The sequence below is a fragment of the Melanerpes formicivorus genome, unplaced genomic scaffold (assembly GCF_026170545.1).
Source record: "Melanerpes formicivorus ecotype bairdi unplaced genomic scaffold, bMelFor1.0.p_v2 SCAF_37, whole genome shotgun sequence".
Lineage (NCBI taxonomy): Eukaryota > Metazoa > Chordata > Aves > Piciformes > Picidae > Melanerpes > Melanerpes formicivorus.
This window is the reverse complement of record NW_027142389.1, coordinates 1,555,500-1,573,287: the sequence shown is the minus strand read 5'-3', so window position 1 is coordinate 1,573,287 and position 17,788 is coordinate 1,555,500. Positions and strand designations below refer to the sequence as shown.

General features: G+C 57.2%; 1 protein-coding gene across 1 annotated transcript in view; it reads right to left on the bottom strand.

Moving 5' to 3' along the window:
* FRMPD3 (FERM and PDZ domain containing 3) overlaps positions 1–17,788 on the bottom strand; it is a 58,167-nt gene that overhangs the window by 17,506 nt on the left and 22,873 nt on the right. The window contains exons 4-14 of the mRNA XM_068157522.1: positions 12,710–12,872; positions 12,345–12,447; positions 11,921–11,966; positions 10,554–10,658; positions 9,413–9,520; positions 8,739–8,870; positions 8,107–8,226; positions 7,838–7,974; positions 6,897–7,020; positions 6,138–6,227; positions 4,484–4,663 (exon numbers count right to left, since the gene is read on the bottom strand). Coding sequence (XP_068013623.1) covers positions 4,484–4,663; positions 6,138–6,227; positions 6,897–7,020; positions 7,838–7,974; positions 8,107–8,226; positions 8,739–8,870; positions 9,413–9,520; positions 10,554–10,658; positions 11,921–11,966; positions 12,345–12,447; positions 12,710–12,860 — 1,296 coding nt within the window. The 5' untranslated portion in view covers positions 12,861–12,872. The remainder of the gene's footprint in view (positions 1–4,483; positions 4,664–6,137; positions 6,228–6,896; positions 7,021–7,837; positions 7,975–8,106; positions 8,227–8,738; positions 8,871–9,412; positions 9,521–10,553; positions 10,659–11,920; positions 11,967–12,344; positions 12,448–12,709; positions 12,873–17,788) is intronic.

Genomic DNA, 17,788 nt, shown 5'->3' with positions numbered 1-17,788 from the left:
AGGCAGGGCTTGGCTCCTTCCAGCAGGGAGAGGAGAAGGCTGCACCCTGGCCAGGCATGGTAGCTTTTCATGGCCATGGCAGGCTGGAAGCACGCCGAGGCCGCTGGCACACAGACATCAATAGCCGGAGCCCAGGCACAGCAGCAGCCAGGGACATTGCTGAATTAATTTTCCCTTTGTTTTCCTCTGTTGAATCTCGAACTGGGCTGAAGTGCCAGCTGGCTGCAGGCCCTGCTGGGAGATGTGAAGTCAATTACCCTGATGCCTTTGATTGAATTGCGCTTGGCCAGTGGCCAGCCCCTGAGGGCTCCCGCCCGGCAGCCTGGCATAGGGACCGGGCACAGCCTGGGACAGCTCCTCTGTTACATTGCAGATGCTTGTCCTGGCTGCCCCTTGAGTGTTCCTCTTTCATTCCCATTCAGAAGGCTTCAGCAGCTTTTATTTTTTTGCCAGTGTCAAGACTGTTAATAACAAAAAGCCCAGTGGCATGTAGCAGTGTAAATCAGACAGGAGAAATGCTCCCTTTGAAAAGGCATTGCAGGAAGAACAAAACATTTGCTTCTGCAGGAGCTGTGGAGCTGCACAGCCAGGGGTGTGACCTGGTGGAGCCACCCAGCTGGCTCTGATGAGACTGCAGATCTAAGCAGCTCCCCCCTTGCCTCCTGCTCTGGGGAGCTCGGGTAAGCATGGGGAAGCAGCCTCTCTGCTTCCTCTGCACCCCATCAGCACTGCCAGGCTTGCCCAGATGCTGAGTAGAAGATGATGACACTGCCCTACCCAGGCTGCAGAGAGGCAGAAGAGGACTTTGCAGTCTTTCACGGGGGAGGAGGGGAGATGCACGCCTGGAAGCCCAAATCTGAGCTGGCTCCAAAGCGCTGGCTGCTCTCAAATGCTGGTCCCAGCACTACAGGGCCCTCAGATCATTGAGACTAGCTGTACTTAATGCATAGAGATCACAGGAGACACCACATGCCACCACCCTGTCCCCCAGAGAATCTACCAGCTCCAGGCTCAATGCTCAAACACCAGCAAGTCCACAGCACGGGGAGAAGAGCAGAGAAGTGATGGCTCCAGCAGAGATGAAACTTTGCCAGGTGGGAACAACCACACAATCCTGCCAAATGCCACCACCACTGCTGTGCAGCTGGGCGAGCACCACCCTGCCCCCAGCTGCCTGCTGTAAACTTTCTCAGCATTTCCAAGCAAACCTGCTCCACTCCCTCTGTGACTGGTGAGGCAAAACCTGTTCCTTTCCTCCCAGCAGCTCCTTCAGACATGGCAGGGAATGAAAATCCTTCTTGGATCTAGCAGCAGAGGCTTGGAGGCTTTTGTTCCTCTGCCCTGAGGTTGTGCAGCTCCCCTACAAGGAGTCCTGCAGCATTTGCCCCTGCTTTGCCCACCCCCACGGTGACAACCACCAAAGCAAGCAAAGCAGAGGCACCAGCCCCTGGCTTTGCATCTCACACGGGCTGTTTTAAGCAGAAACTTGAGCCCAGGATGGAAAAGCTCCAAAACAAACCAATTAACTACACAGTGAATAATTTATAAGACAAACACCATTTCTTTTCCCCCTGAACTAAATGCAAACAGTTTACAATCTCCTCAAGCCTGCTTATTACCTGGAAATCCTCCCCAGCTCCTTCCTGGCAGCTACGTCTGGGCTGCGGTCGCAGGCGAGCCGCCGAGGAGGAGGTTTGGATGGCGCTGGCTGCTGCAGTCGGGGGCTGCAGGCCTCCCAGCTGACGGCTGCTCCAGAACCTGACCCCTCTTTTAACCCTTAGGATCAGCTGCACAGCATCAAGGCACCTGGCCCTCAGCAATTCCAAAGGGCCTTTCCTCACCAGTCTCTTAATCGTCACTGACCATCTGCCGTTTCCACAGTAACCCAGCGAGCAGTGCCAGGCTGCCGCCGCCCCACTGATTCAGGCTGCCTCACCCACATCCCTGCTGTTACCTGGGGAACACACTGGAGCTGCCCCAGCACCAACATCCTGCAGCACAGCACCAGGCGGCACAGCACGGCGGCCCCAGAGGGACGCTGCCGGCTGCTCCGCAATCCGCAGGGCTCTGACAGGCTTCCAGGGGCAGTGTGGCTTTCAGCCAGGTCCCCAGAGCAGTCAGGACACTGCTTCAAGTGCTTTACGACCCATGGTGGAAACCAGATTTATTTGCAACCCAGGGCTTCAGCCACTGACACGTTCAGTGCAACAGAATCGTGGCAGAAGGCAGATTAGCACTGCGAAGTAATGATCTTCCTGACTGCTTCTCTTAGCCTGCCTCATCCATTGCTGTCCTGCAGGAGATCAGCACATGCCTCGTTTTGGAGCAGACATCCTGGCTTTAAAACTCAGCCCTCTGGATAATGGTTAAATGAAGACAGATCACAGCGGGCACTGCCCTGGCGAGATGCTGTGGAACCTGCTGGGATTCACAGCTGGGATGCTTGCTCCACTCTGGGCAGGCGGAAGGGCTTTTGGTGGCTTCCACCACATTCCAGGCAGCTGCCTGGACATTCATAGAATCACAGAATCAATAAGGTTGGAAAAGACCTCAAAGATCATCAAGTCCAACCTGTCACCCAACACCTCATGACTACTAAACCATGGCACTAAGTGCCACATCCAGTCCCCTCTTGAACACCTCCAGGGATGGGGACTCCACCACCTCCCTGGGCAGCACATTCCAATGGATAACAACTCTCTCTGGGAAGAACTTTCTCCTCACCTCCAGCTTAAACTTCCCCTGGCACAGCTTGAGACTGTGTCCTCTTGTTGTGGTGCTGGCTGCCTGGGAGAAGAGACCAACCCCCTCCTGGCTACAACCACCCTTCAGGTAGTTGTAGAGAGCAATGAGGTCTCCCCTGAGCCTCCTCTTCTCCAGGCTAAGCAACCCCAGCTCCCTCAGCCTCTCTTCACAGGGCTGTGCTCAAGGCCTCTCCCCAGCCTCATTGCCCTTCTCTGGACACGTTCAAGAGTCTCAATGCCCTCCTTAAACACAGCAGGCACTGCCCTGGCAAGATGCTGTGGAACCTGCTGGGATTCACAGCTGGGATGCTTGCTCCACTCCGGGCAGGCAGAAGGGCTTTTGGTGGCTTCCACCACATTCCAGGCAGCTGCCTGGAATTTCTCAGGCTGGCCATGTGTACATGCCTGTGAGGTGTGTGTGAGCTGCCTTTTCTCCAGCAATTGGGAGGCTGGAAAGAGGGGACACAAGAGAAAGTTTATTCCTACAGCAGGAAAGGGTGGGTGATGTCATGGAGTTAATTGCTGCTGCAGAGCACGGCTGAGGGGAGCAGCACTGCAGGATCTGTGGAGAAGCCTCCTGGGAATTGCCACCTAATTTATAGCACATGGACGTCAGCAGCACCTCGGCATCCAGCACATCTGCTGCTCCTGCGACCAGTCTCAGCACCAGGAGAGGGATAGCTGCCCTCTGCCATGCCAGGGAGGGCACAGCAGCACCAGAGGGACCATGCACCCCTCAGGGTGGAGCAGAGCTAGTGCCACACGTCTCCCTGCAATCTACTTGCAGCTGGGGAGCTGGCCAGCAAGATGTGAGGGGGGGAACATGCTCTGAGTGCTCCCGGTGAGCCATGGGCAGTCAGGTGTGGTCTTGTGGCCACTTTATTATGGATGTACTAACACTGTGATTTATCTACACATGCAGCCCAGGAGGAACCAGAAGGGTTACTCATGGTGAAGACAATATCCCTGCTCTGTAAGCAGCAAAGAGGAGACCCAGTGGGCTCCTGCACAGCCCAGGCTGCAGGGGGTTTGAGGGTTTTGAAAGGTAGGAACAGGCACAGCAGGACACCAGGGCTTCACCTGGGCAATGACTGACCTCAGTGGGATGCAGAAGAGGGAATATTACAGACATGAGAGTTTACCAAATACCCACTGAGTTACAAATGCAAAGACCCCAAGGAGACTGTTGGAGGGGTCAGCTGAAGCAGAGGGGATGAGGATGAGCGTGGCTCTGGCAGAGGCTACTGGGGTGTTACTGCAGTTCAGCAGAGCTACTGGACCAGGCACAGTGAGGGCAGGCAAACAGCCTTGGTGGAATTAATGAGCCTGGTGGGAGGAAGTGCTAAAATCCACTAGGAGAGGAGGCAGCAGAAGAATCCTAAACAAATCCACTGCAATTACATCTGTGAGGCTCCAGCTGAAGTAGAGACTGCAAGGCAAGAGCTGGAGAGAGGGCCAAGTCTCAGAGGGTAGGCGTTTGGGTCATGGTCAGAGTGGCACCATGTGGGTCTGTGGCACCACATACCCTTGGTGTCAGTCCCTGTCTTTAAGGCACGAGCAGCCAGACAGGCAGAGGAGACGCCACAGACCACCCCCCCTGTGACTGCAACATGGAAGGAGCTTTTGAGTCCCTAGACATCCCCAAGCAGATAACTCCAACCTGCATTTGTGCCCTGAACCTCCCCAAAGGTTAGCCCCAAACCTCCAACCGCAGCCTCCACACTATGCCTGGTGCCTACCTTGGCATCCAGGATGCTTGTCTCCACCCGGGCCACTCCCTGGTTCTCTCTGAACAGCTGGATCTTGCTGACCTTGCTGAACTCTGAGAGCACTGTGGTGAGGTTGGTCTTCAGGTCAATGACGTGGCTGATGCCGTGCCGGGGGCCCACCAGAAGCGTGGTGGCTGGCTGCTTCTCGTCCTGGTAGCACAAGCCCATGGGGAAAGAGAGACAGACAGGGGTGAATAAACACACCCTGGGACCTCACAGCCTAACCCTGGCTCCCTCTGTGGAGCCAAACCTCGAAGTTTGCAGCTTGGCTGGGTTCCAGATGGCTTTTGCAGAGCAGCAGGTGAAGCTGGTGCCATTGACAGCCCTCCCTGAGCCTTTCTGCAGAGCTGGGAACAGGTGTGCAGGATGCCAAGGGTATTTAGAAAGAAAGCAGAGCTGGCTGTCCACATGAAATATTCAAGCTGCTGGTGTCACTACAGAGAGTAAGAGCGTGTTACAGATCTGCCTGATCTGACATTGCCCCTGAGAGAAGGAAGCAGAGGAGGGAGTGAATGCAGTTCAGAAAAAACCAGAAAGACTAAAGCCTTGACTGAATGCAGAGACCTTTCTTGCTCTGGTCTGCCCATGAAGGATGCTTCAAGCCAGACCTAGAGGGGAAGAGAAGCTGGGCAGACCAGTGCAGAAGTGAATGCTTTTGACCATATCTCCTAGGCTGGCTGAGGATCTTTGACTGCCTTGGAAAAGGGCAGAGGTGAGGTGCCCCATGCTGCACACCCAGGCAGTGTCAGAGGCAGGCTTTGGCCCCTCAGCCAGGGCCCTGACCAGGCACCACATGGCTCTGCCTTCGCTGATTTCCTACACGCAGCCCTTTGAGCTGTGAGGTGAGGAGCTCTGAGGGGTGGTGGAAGCAGAGCAGATCAAAGGCTGCAAGGGATGGAACCCGGGACAAGGGAAGCCAGGGAAGTGCTGAGACCTTGGGTGAGGGTAAAGGGAAGGATGGCAGAGAGGTGACACTTACATGGAGACCCCTGGATGGGAGGTGGAGCGAGAGGGATGGAGAGGTGAGCCAGGCAGCGAGGAGCCTTGGTGGGTCCACCGTTCTCCTCTTTGGCTTGGTGCCTTTCCTCCTGCCATGGAGAAAGTGAGGTGGCTTGGGTGAGAGGTGGAGATGCCTCTGATGGAGATGAGGGAGGAGTGGGCCATGGCAGTGGATGTTTCCTGAGAGCTGCCAGCAGCGGTGGGGATGGATCACTGCTGATGGAGGTGGTAAGGGCCAGCCAGGCTATTCCCTGTGTGGACAAGCAGGGAAGGCAGTGGCCTTTGCCAGGGGTGGCCCTCCAGCAAAATGGGTGGCAGATGCTGCCAGGGCAGGACCAAGCTGTAAGCATGTGTCTGAAACTACTCTGACTTTGCTGAGCAGGCCAAGTCACTGCCCAAAGGGCTGGCAAGAAAGGAGCCAAACCTGACCCTGTGGAGCTGAAGATCTGACCTACTGTCAGCACCGGCTCTGAAGGCTGCTCTGGATGGCTTGGAACCCAGCAAGGCAGAGTAAGAGACTGAGGGAAGTAACTGCTGTGGGAGCTGCATCTTCCCTGGCTCTCCCCTCCAGCACACACTCAGGACCAGTGCCAAGCAGCTCCCAGCCCATCCTGAATTACCGTACCAGTCCCACTGTGTTGAAGAGGACCCCAGCAAAGGTGGGCAACTCGTTCAGGATCCTCAGGTACTGCAGCTTCGCCTGGGCTGTGGAGACCTGACAAAACACAGCACAGAGGTGATCAGCACCAGCACCACAGGGAAGAAATGCAAAGGCTGGCATGAATCTGGGAGGTCCCAAGCAGGAGTGTGCAGCACATGGACAGTCAGCTCAGGGCATGGCCTGTGCTGGCTGCAGGCTTTGGGGCTCAACATGGGCTGGAGGCTCTCCACTCCCCTGCCATCCTGGGCAGATTCTGGGAGGGAACTCAGAGCAGAGGAACAGCCAGGGAGGAGCCCAGATCCTTGATGTACAACACCCCCAGAGCTGTATAGCCCTCCTGGGGGACACACAATGGCCCTGGGGTGCTCTGAAGGCTGCAGGGACCCAGGCAGTGGCTCAGCAGCCTCCTCCAGAGCCCCACAAGCCCAGAAGCAGAGCTAATGATAAACACAGGCTTAAGCCGAGGTGTGCTGCTCCAGCCAAGCTGATTACTGCTCTTGGCTGCTCTCACCCAACTGATCCTCACTGCAGTCTCCAAAATCCAGATCAGCTCTTGGAAGTGGCTTCAGGAGAGAGAGTGGCTGCATGGTTGTCACCCCAGGATTTATTTCCCAGGCAAAGGGACTTAATCAGCAATAAAGGTTGTTCCCATGCAGTCAAGAGACAACAGGATGGCTGGAGCAGAAGGCATCCCTGAGCCGTGGCTGTGCAGGCTGGGCTCACCTTGGTGCTGCCAGACTGGTTCTGGTGGGCTTTGAGCTGCTGCGAGAGGGATTTCCGGAGGCTCTTCTCTTTGACGAGCTGAAGGAGCGAGGGGGGCAGGAAGGGCTCCAGGCCCCACTCTTTCCTGTGGGGAGGGAAGCCTGCCTGAGCCGCCAAGCCAGGGACACCTCCGACCGGCAGAGGGACAGAAACCACGGCTGCTGCCCGAGAGCATCCTCTTGCCATCAGAGGGAGCTGGAGCCGCACCAGCGCTTCCTTGGTACCACAGCAGGAGCTGCGGCAGCCCCAAGCCAGGATGGGATCCCTGGCTGGTGTCACAGCCACCAGCATGGGCTGGGGAACACAGAGGTGCCAAGCTCTACAGCCGAGCCCAACTCCCACTCAACTTCATGTAAGGTGAAGGGATGGAGGGCAAATCCCCAAACCCCTTTTGGGGTCCTTCTAAGGTGCCACCTCCCTCCTTCCTCTCCATGCAGACTGGGCAAGGCCAGCCTGCACAGATGGACTCTGTATGGTTTTAAGACCACCAGGAACCACAGGAGGGCTGAGCCAGGGCTGCATGGCATGGTGATGGGCTGAGATCATGCAGCCACAAGCTCCTTACCAAGCCTCCTTGCCTTTGAAGCTAGGTGGAAAATCAGCTCAGGTTCCCATGGAAATGATCCTGGGTTCACAGCAAATATCCCTGCTGGTGCTGGCAAGGCTGCCATGTGCAGCTGGATGTGGGGGGTCTTACATGGTCCTGTGGTGGGACCAGGGGTGGCATCTCACTGCTACCAAGCCACCAGACAGTTCCAAGGGGGCTCCTAGGGCATCGCATGCCCAGCACCCTGTGATGTTGCTGGGAGCGCCTCGGTTACACAGGGGCTGTGAGCAGGAGCACCGGCAGGGGGCACAGAGGAGGGCTGTGTGGCAGCGTGGAGAGAGGGAGGAGGACTCACTCCACATTCTTGAGGGAGACCTTCTGGCTGGGGCGAGTGGCTGAGACGGTGATGTAGATGTGGAGGGCGGCCAGCCCCAGCAGCATCTCTGGCTTGGGGTCCGTGCCGAAGCGCTCTCTGATCACATCGTTGCGGCTCTGCAGGAGGGAGGAGAGGTGTCCCCCGACAGCCACAGGGCACTCACCACCCGAGGGATGTCTCCATGGGGCCCAGCCTGGGCAGATGCATGGGCCACAAGCACCATCAGCTCCCAGGGGCGAGTCCCCTACCTGGATGTAGAGGTACTCGAAGGCTGCGGGATCGCGGCGCAGCAGCTCCACCGGGTCCTTGGGGAAGAAGCTCACACGGAAGAGGCATCTCATGCCATGGTAGTGTGTCCTCTGCACAACCTGGGGTGGGAGCAGAGGGCAGTGGTGAGCCTAGGAGCCATGTGCATTTGTCTGCAGAGCAGGAGACTCCCCACCCCCTGAGTGGAGATTTGACTTCTCTCCTCCAGGCACCACTTGACGCCTTCATCCTGGGAACAGCCCCAACGCTCCTTGGTGTGACAACTCTGCTTAGTGCTGCAAGGGTTTATGTCACCAAGGCTAATGCTTCCTCCATGGTCCCCATTTTATCCCTGGTTTTGTGCAGTACCAGCTTCCTGGTTCTCCTGGGCAGGCCAAGAATGTTCATGAATGCTGGCTGCAGCTGCCTAGGCTGGAGCACAGAGCATCCAGGGTGGGATGGTCAGCACCCTGATCATCTCCCTCTTTGGCCACCCTTGGCTACCTTGAGCCCACAGAGGGAAGGAGAGGTTACATCGCCCTTGCCACGAGCCTGGTCATGCCCTTTGCTGGTGGGAGGAGAGCCTCCCTGTGCCCCAGCCACTGGCCATTGCTTCCCACACCCAGCAGCTTACATGGGCCAGTGGCTGCTTGTCCTGGAGCAGCAGGAACCGGTGGCTCTGCTCGGGGCTGGAATACTCCAGGACCAGGGCAAAGTGCTCGATGTGCCTGAGGGACAGGCGGTCCTGCAGCGTCACCATCACGTCCTGCAAACATCAAAGACAGGCTTGGGAGTGAGGCACTGGCTCCCTGCCAGGGGGGGTGGTGGCTGGCACCCCCTGAAAACCCCCTCTTCCCTGGCACCTGGGGCTGTGCAGTGCAGAATGAGGACCTGCAGTGCTCAGAGGGGCCACAGGATGGTACCCAGCCACTGCTGGGTGAAGTGACACTGCAGCAGGAAAGGACCAGCAGCCAAACCCTGGTAATACTGCAATGTTTTGTGGAGGGGGTGCTTCAGGGAGCTGGCCCCTGGCAGTGGGACTCACAGGAGCATCCATCCCGGCTGGGGGGCAGGTTCACAGCAAGGAGAAAGTCAGGAATGGGAGAAGGACAGCAAATTCTCAAGCCTGCCAGCTGCAAAGTGTGTCACCCGGGGAGGCAAAGGGGCTATCTATCATGTGGTGGCAGTTTGCAGCCAGCCAAGCACTGCTGACATTTGTGCAAGGAAGCAGGAGACAAGGAAAAATGGATTGGGCTGGCAGGAGGAGAGACACATCCCAGTGCCATGGAGGGGAGCTGAGGGGCCCACCTTCACGGTGGTTCTGCCATCAAACGTGAAGGATTTGATCTGCCCATTCTCCAGGAAAACCTTCAGCACGTTGGGAATGAGGAGGAGAGCTTCTTTCTTCAACATGTCCTGGCACACAGCAGCAGGGAGGGCAAAGAGGGTGAGGGGCACAGAGAGACAGAGGGATAGCGGGGGGAGAGAATGAGTGCCAGTGATGGAGCAGTTATGGCCTCCTCCTCTTCTCTGGGCTTTCCACCTAAGAGGCTCATTTCCCCCAGCAATCCAGCAGCTCTGCTGAGCCATTGGGAAGCACAGAGCTGGAGCAATTCAGAGCTGCCTGACAGATCCACCTCCCCCAGCTCCCAGGGCATCCCACTCCATCCAGCACAGCCCAGAGCCGTGCCTGTGCCTGGCCTGCCCACCAGGCAGGTGGTGTCCCAGAGGGGAGGTGCTGGTCGAGGTGGCTCAGAGCCAATCTCCCTTTCCTGACCCTTAGCTCCAGCTTGCAGATGCCCTGTGCAGGGAGCTGGGTGAAGATCTGACTTTTGTTTAGCAAGGAGGGTTGCAATCAGATAATTATTTAATTGATTTAGCTTAAAATTAGAAATGACTAGAGGCACTTCACCAGGGTTGTTTTTTGTTGCTGCTGTTGTTGTTTCAGGCTTTTTCCAGGTTTGGGGTGGGGTTTTTTTTGCTGTTTTGTGTGCTGCTTAATCAAACCTCTTTGCAATTAAGAGCTAATGGCACTGGGTGGAATGCTGCTGCAGCCTAACAGCTTCCCCATCCATGGGCTCTCCTCTCAAGCCTTTGGCACCAGGTTGGAAGCCACAGACCTTCCTCAGGGCAGGTGCTGGCACTCCTCTGGCACCTTTGGGTGCCCAGGGGGACTCAGATAGGACCAGATTTCCAAGGATAGTTTCTGGGCCTCCATCCAGGTGGAGGGACAAGGGAGGACCACAGCATATCCCCTCAGCACTGACCCAATGCTTTGATGTGCTCCAGGGCACCTGTCCTGTGGGGTTCCCTGGGCTGAAGGGCTGCTCTCACCCATGGAGCCCAAACTGGGGGAAGGGAGCCCTGTGGCCTCCAGTCATCCTGTACTGTACAGCCCAGGGCATGCCTGAAGGGGGTGGATGATGGGGGAAGGTGGGGCAGCACTTACTGGGTCTGTCTCACCGACTGTCACCTGCTCTGAAAATCGAACCTTCACTGGGTTGGACCTGAGCTTCGCCTTCTTGGCTGCGCTGATGAAAGCAGATTTGGGAGACTGGAAAGAGAGCACTGGGTAAATCACCTGCCTGCCCTTGGAGTTGTGGCGCAGCAAAAGTCAGACATGGGTCCCAGAAAAAGCCGCTCCAGAGCTGGTGTGACGGTGAGGAATGGGCAGCAAACCATGAAATGGGAGGCTGTAAAGTGAGTTCCCTTTGCTGTGGTTATAGAGTGCTGCAGGCAGGGCCAGAACAACGAGCAGCAGCCCCTGAAGTCAAACCAGCACCCTCAGTGTGATGGGGAAGGCTGCACCCCCAGAGGACACACGTGCCTGGCACCCCTTGTGCAGGCTGAGCTCTGAGACATGAGCCAGGGCTTGCCCAGAGGCTCTGGCACTGCTCCGGCTGGGAGAGACGAGCCCCTCTGATGTGGGTCTCCAGCCAAAGGGAGGAGCCAAGTGACCTGGAGATAGAAGACTGCAGGATCCTAGGCAGCCCTGCAAGACCTGGTGGCAGTGTGGAGAGCTGGGGAGCCTCTGCCTGCACACCCTGTGGTACGGAGGCTGTGGTGCCACAGAGCCCTCCGCATCTGAGAGCAGCAGCGTCAGCCAAGCAGCCTGTCCTGGGTGGCAGCCATCAAGGGCCAGGAGGGAGAAAGCTTTTTTTGGAGTCTGACACACACTCCTGATGGAACAGCACTGCATGGTGCCATCTCCTTCCTGGAGAGGAGGGGAGCACGGGGGAGCTCTCACATTCATCTCCTTCACTGACATCACAGGGCTCAGTAAAGCAGAAATGATACCCTGCCGCCAGCGACGCTGGCATGATGGTTCAGTCTGCTCCAGTGACACAGGTGCCCAGCCCCAGGGCACTATCTGGTGCCAGCACCCCTGCCAGACACGCTGCCTGGGGCTGCAGCCTGGCACTCCCATCTCCCCAGGGATGTCTGAGTCTGTCAGGAATGGCAACATGTCTCATGCTGCCTCTGGCCTGACAGGTCACTTCGTCAGACACGCCTGATGCCCTCACAAACCATATGGGTTTGGTGATATGTTCCCTTCCTCCCTCCCTCCTGTGAGGAGTTAGCTATGAAGACAGGGAGATGTCTGCCTGCATCCCTAAAATGACACTGTGGGGCTGCAGCAGCTCTCAGACCCTCCAGGTGGAAGAGCCTTGAGATGGTTGGACATGACTCCAGCACCCCAACTGAGCTGCCTAAGTGATCCCACAGGACCTAGAGGTACCCCACTTTGGTCTCCCAAAGGGCTCTTAACCTCGACCATGGCTCCCCTCAGGCTGCCCATGGCCCTGCTGGTCTCACCTGGTGGGTGTGCAGGACCGTGAGGATGATGAAGTCCTTGGCCTTCCTGTGACAGAAAGGAGAAATGAAGGTGGGTGTGACCTCACAGCAGCAGACCTCAACATGTGGATTTGGCTACTGAGAGAGCACATCCCAACCTCCCGAGCCTGAGGGCGGCTGGGACCCTTGCAGGCTCCTTGGGGTCCTTGGTAATATAGCTCTGGGTGCTTTGCTAGTGCTGCCCACCCCTTGTTCAGGTGGAAACAGGTTTGGCTCTTTCTCCAAGGCACTCCCCCTGCTCAGGTTGAGGCTTCCCCACACCGGCAGTGACCACCAGTGACAGCAGAGCCTGGGGTGTGCATTGACACCCTAAGGCTCCAGCCGGGGCACAGCAACCAGGCACGGGCCCACTCTGGAGGCGATGGGGGACGAGTGTTGTCCTCACCTGACAAGCTCGATGAATCTCTCTCTGGGGGCTTCACTCACGTCCTCATCATTGATGGCCAAGATCTGGTCTCCTGGCAGGAGTTTATCCTCAGAGGGGCCGCCTGCCGGGAGAGAGGGTCAGGGCCAGCTCAGGCAACCCGAGGCTGTGAGGTGAGGGGGAAGCAGGAGGGTCCCAAGCATCCTAAAATGCCTACCCATGTATGTGGCTGTGGAGGGCACCCCACAGTCCCACTAGCGGGGACAGCAGAGGACAGGAGCCCGGGAAGGGGTCCCACTAGGGGAAGGTGCTGCTGCGCTTCCTAACACCCTGCAGACACATCCAGGGAACCTCCCCCCGCCCCGCCGGCCCGGGGCACACCCTACCTGCTGCCACTGAGCGCACCACCACCGGCCGCTCGCTGCCAGCCACGAAGCCAAAGCCGAGGCGGGGGTGCCGCTGGACCGTCACTTGTCGGAGCGTGTCCGCGGCCAGCTGCCCACATTCCATATCATCGCCGCTGCGCTCCTCCGGCATCACATGGCTGCGCTGCGGAGGGAAGGGGCAGGCTGCCAGGCACCCCGGCCCTCCCCAGCTCCTCTGACACCTCTTAAGAGGGCAGCCCCGCTCCACTCGCCCCCTGCGCTGCAGCTGCCAGCAGCTCGTTGGGACATCTGCGGCCCCCTCCCCGCCTCGGTCCTCCCTTGCATGGCATAGAATCACAGAATTGTTAGGGTTGGGAGGGACCTCACGGATCATGGGCAGGGACACCTCACACTAGATCAGGTTGCTCAGATTCACATCCAGCCTGGCCTTAAAGCCTGGGAAGTTTAGGCTGGATGTTAGGAAGAAGTTCTTCACAGGAAGAGAGATTGGCCATTGGAATGTGCTGCCCAGGGAGGTGGTGGAGTCACCATCACTGGAGGTGTTTAGGAAGAGCCTGGATGGGGTGCTTGGTGCCATGGTTCAGTTGATTAGATGGTGTTGGACGAAAGGCTGGACTTGATGATCTCAAAGGTATTTTCCAACCTGGTCTGGTCTATTCCATTCCATTCCATTCCATTCCATTCCATTCCATTCCATTCCATTCCATTCCATTCCATTCCATTCCATTCCATTCCATTCCATTCCCCTCAGGGGGTAACCAGTCTTAAAACTGGGATTAAAGCAGCCTCAGCCACAGCTGCTGGCACCACGACTGAGTCTCCACTGCCAGCCCCAGGACTCCTCAGCACTGACAGCCAAAAGACAGAAGGACCTAGTCTAGGGCAAGGTCGTGCCAAGCCTGCCCTTGGTATTCCAGAGCAGCACCAGCTGTGGCTTCAGCTCCCCCGGCAGGGCTGTGAGCAGTGCCAGCGCCATGGGGCTGGCAGCGGCGCGCTGCGCAGCGCAGCACAGACAGACAGCAGCGTGCGGGGCCGTGACCAGAAACCAAAGTGCTGAACGCGCTCTTGTTGCTGCGCCGCTCGCTGCTCGCTCCTGTTCAGACTATTCAGCTGGCTTAAAAAAGATCCTTCCCAGCCTTTTGGCACCACATCAATTGTTCCCTCTCTTATCGGTTTAGGGTTTGACGCATCATCCATCTAATGCAATCTGTCTGCATTTCTGACGCCCCTCGCCCGTCCCTGCTGCAGAGGGAAGAGGGACAGCGTGTGGGGCCGAAAGGGAACAGGATCTTCTTGCAGCTCTGGGCCGGCGCAAGTGCAGCTTCAGGCTTAAGTACATTGCTGCCAGGAAAGGCAGCCCTGTGCCAGCCCTGAGCCCCCAGGTGACATGTGTCGGCTTCCTTTAAGGAAGCAGCTTCTGGCCCTGTCCCTGCTGCCTGGTCTCCCATGGGAGCCAGAGGGGCTCTGTGCTCCGTTTGCCTCCCCTCTGTGTCAGGGATACAGCAGTGGTTGTGGATGAGCTGCACTCTGTGGTGACGAGACCCCACCACTGCTGGGTCCACCCTGCCCCATCCCTGGGACCCAGCTGGACGGGTACCCTTTACTCATGCAGTGGCACACAGATGGAGAAGCAAAACAAGACCTGGGGAAGGAAACTGCTGAGGAGTGGAAGGGTGTGAGCATCTCCTGGGACAGGAGGGAGTCCCTAACCTGTCAGCAGTCCCAATGGGGTGCAGCACCCACGGGTGCAGGGCTGGCTCCATCGCCAGGAGAGTGCACCAGCAGGGAGGTGCAGGCGAGACCATCTCTTTTGCGACCAGCTACGTGCTGCCTCATTAGCTGCTCTGCTACTCCCATGAGCATTTAAAAGAACAACAGCAACAACAAAAATATCACAAGATCCAACCAATTTTCTCAAACAAACCTTGTCCAAAGCCATTGTCTGCAGCTGAAAAGGGGATTGAGTGTAGCGCTGCATCTCCGCACGCCTGGCGTGGCTGCTGCTTGCAGAGAGGGGGCTGGCTGCCAAGAGACAGCAGAGCTGCTGAGCTGCTGGCTTCCCAGGGGACATCACCTCCTTTTTGCCCCCTCTAAGCTGCCCACAGGAGCTCCAGAGCCCCCAGTCCAACAAGACTCCACAGCACATGAGCGTGAGGATCAACTGCAGGGCTCAGAGCGCTGGGAGATGTGGCAGAACTCAGTGCAATTGCTCTGGGGAAACTGAGGAAGGGGTTTGCTCATCAAGTCATAAACATGTGGCTGGTTAAGTCCTGATCTACAGCTGCCCAGTTAAAGCTGTGTCCCCAGATCTGTCCTTTTGTGGGCAATGTGGGAGTGGGTCTCAGTGCCTCTCCCTCCCCCTGCAGTGCTGCCTTGCAGACAAGCCACAACCCTTTGACGACAGCTCAGGAACAGCAGCTTCTCACACAGCTGAATTACCATCACAAACGGTTAGTGGGGAAATCTTTGAGACTTAAACTGACAAAAGGGAAAGAAAATATACCTCATTTCAGCCACAACCAGTCTGCTGTCCAGCTTTACAGGGAAGAGGGGAATAAAGAGCTGGATACTGACAATGCAACTCCTTTACCAGGTTCTTAAGCTGCTCCTCTCCTGATAAGACTTTGATGCTGCAGAAGCATTACCAGGAAATTAAATAAAAGAGGACCAGGGTCCTTTAAGCAGGGCTTATCCACTCCTGGAAGGGCAGTGATGTGCTGAGCAGCAGGTATGCCATGCCTTCTCCAGGCTGTGGCTCTGAACATCCTTCCTGAGGCAGCTCTACCACGCTGGGCTTGGGGCACAGCATGTGCTTGCTCTGGACCAGAGCAAGACGTTGGAGAAAACCAGAGGCAGCAGCAGTGGGTAGCACTCTTCCCAGCATTGGTAATTGCAGTCTGGCTGCACACCAGGACAGCAGGAGCCATCGCTGCTCTGCATCCTGCTTTTTGTTCTCCTAATTCCCAGGCAGAGGAGCCCACTGGGCTGCAAATCTCTTGGCCTCACTCTCACAGCAGAGGGCTGGGGTATAAAACGGCCCCTGAAGCACTGCAGCTCTGCCCCACCAGCAGCACCCAACCCCAGCCCCACTCTGGGCTTAGCAGTGATCCAGGCCACGCTGCTTGGACAACACCCAGCACTGTCCTCGGTGGGCACAGAGCAGCACTGACCCTGTCCCACCACAGGAAGCAGATGGCTGCTCATGTCCATGTCCCCACCCCGCCTGTGTCCTTGCTTGCCTGCTGCCTGCCCACAGCCTCAGAGGCTGCACCACGTCCCCTCACAACCCTGGGGACCACCGTGGTGCGAGGTCATTGGATAAATGTCTCAGCACAAGGCAAAAGGACTTGCCAGGAGAATCCTCCCTGTGCCCATCACCAGCAGGGGCCCACCACAGACATGTCCCCGTGGGACTATGTCTGCTCCTCGCCCAGCTTTCATGGTGTCTCGACTGATATGGCACGAAGAGATCCTCCCTCCTGGGGCTTGGACACATGCCCCCTGTGCTCAGAGCTCAGACACTGTCTGGTCATGCTCTGCTGCCCAAGGCAAGAGAGACATCAGCTCCATCTGGTCGCTCCCCAACACAATGTGCCACCAAGCCTTCAGCTTGCTGAGCACCTTCAGAGCTCTGCTGTGAATCCAGAGGCCTCATTCCCTCCCAGACAGATAAAGGCAGGGCAAGAGTCACTGCAAAAGCTGATCTGTACATTTTTAATTTCCTCCTGCAATCAATCTCTGCTGCCTCTGAAGACTGTTTTTCTCCCTTGGCTTTTAGTGCTGACTGACCCTCTCTGCTGGCAGGAAAAGCCACCAGAACGAACCAGCAGCACCTGCCTGGGAGGACCAATGGTCTCCACCTACTCAAGGCACTCACACCTTTTCCAACTGCCCCATCCCTGGATGTGGCTCTGGGCAACCTGATCCAGTGTGAGGTGTCCCTGCCCATGGCAGGGGGTTGGAGCTGGGTGATCCTTGAGGTCCCTTCCAACCCTGACAATTCTGGGATTTGGTAAACTGCCTTTAAACAGGATGGCACCAAGTGGAAACCCTTCCACAGCTGAAGAAGGGCTGAGCCCCGGGGTACAGAAAGGTCCTGAGCCTTTTCTGGTGGGGCCCTTCGCACAGATGGTGCTGCAGGGGTGGGTGCCAGCTCTCACCCCCCTTCCTCTGCTGCCGTGAACACCCCGAGAACAAACAGAGCTCGTGGATTCCTGTCTCTCCTGCTGCAGAACCATGGCCAGCTCCTCCATCTGCCAGGCTGCAGTTGGTGAACGGCTTGCAAGGCATGTGGGATCCTGACCATGTGTGGCAGCAGCAGGAAACGCTGGGGAATGGGCCAAGAAGTGTCTCACGGGGAGCGTACGGCAGCTCCAGCCTCACACACCGGTCTCCATCTCAGAGGGAGCCTGCAGGGTGTGTAAGGACCAACTGCAGGGTCAAGAGCAGAGCAGGTAGAGCTGTCTGGTATGGGATCCACCGTGACATGCACCTCTCCACCAGCCCTGCACATCTGTGCCCAGCCAACATTCGCTTACATTTAGAACACATCAATATGTCAGCTGTCTCCAGCAAGGGCAAACAGATGCTGTGTCTCCAGACCACCACGAAGCTGCTCAGAAATGCCAGGCAGGCAGGTGGCATTTGACGGGCTGGTAATGCCTGCCCTTGCTGTGGTGGCAGTTAATGGCTGGCTGAAGCAAGGAGGGCTGGACTGAGGGATGCCAGGCTGGCTGAAACCGATGTCAAGGGCAGCAGAATGACCCAGACCTTCACAGGTAAGTCCTTCATGGGCCCAGCCTGGAGACCTGCAGCCTCTGTATAGCTCTGCCATATGGCCCAGGACATTACCCTCTGTGCTCCAGCTCAGACTTGCTGTCAATGTTAGGAAACAATTGGAAATCAGTAAGAGCTCTTCAAAGGGTTACCAAGGGTTGGCTTTACTGTGGGTGCTGAGTCTGTTCGGAGCTGGCAGGTACACCAGGTACACTGCTGGTACACAGGTTGGGTGCCAGATGGCAACCACTCCAGGGCAAAAATACTCTGGGTTTTCAGCACAGGAACAAGCAGACAGAGAGC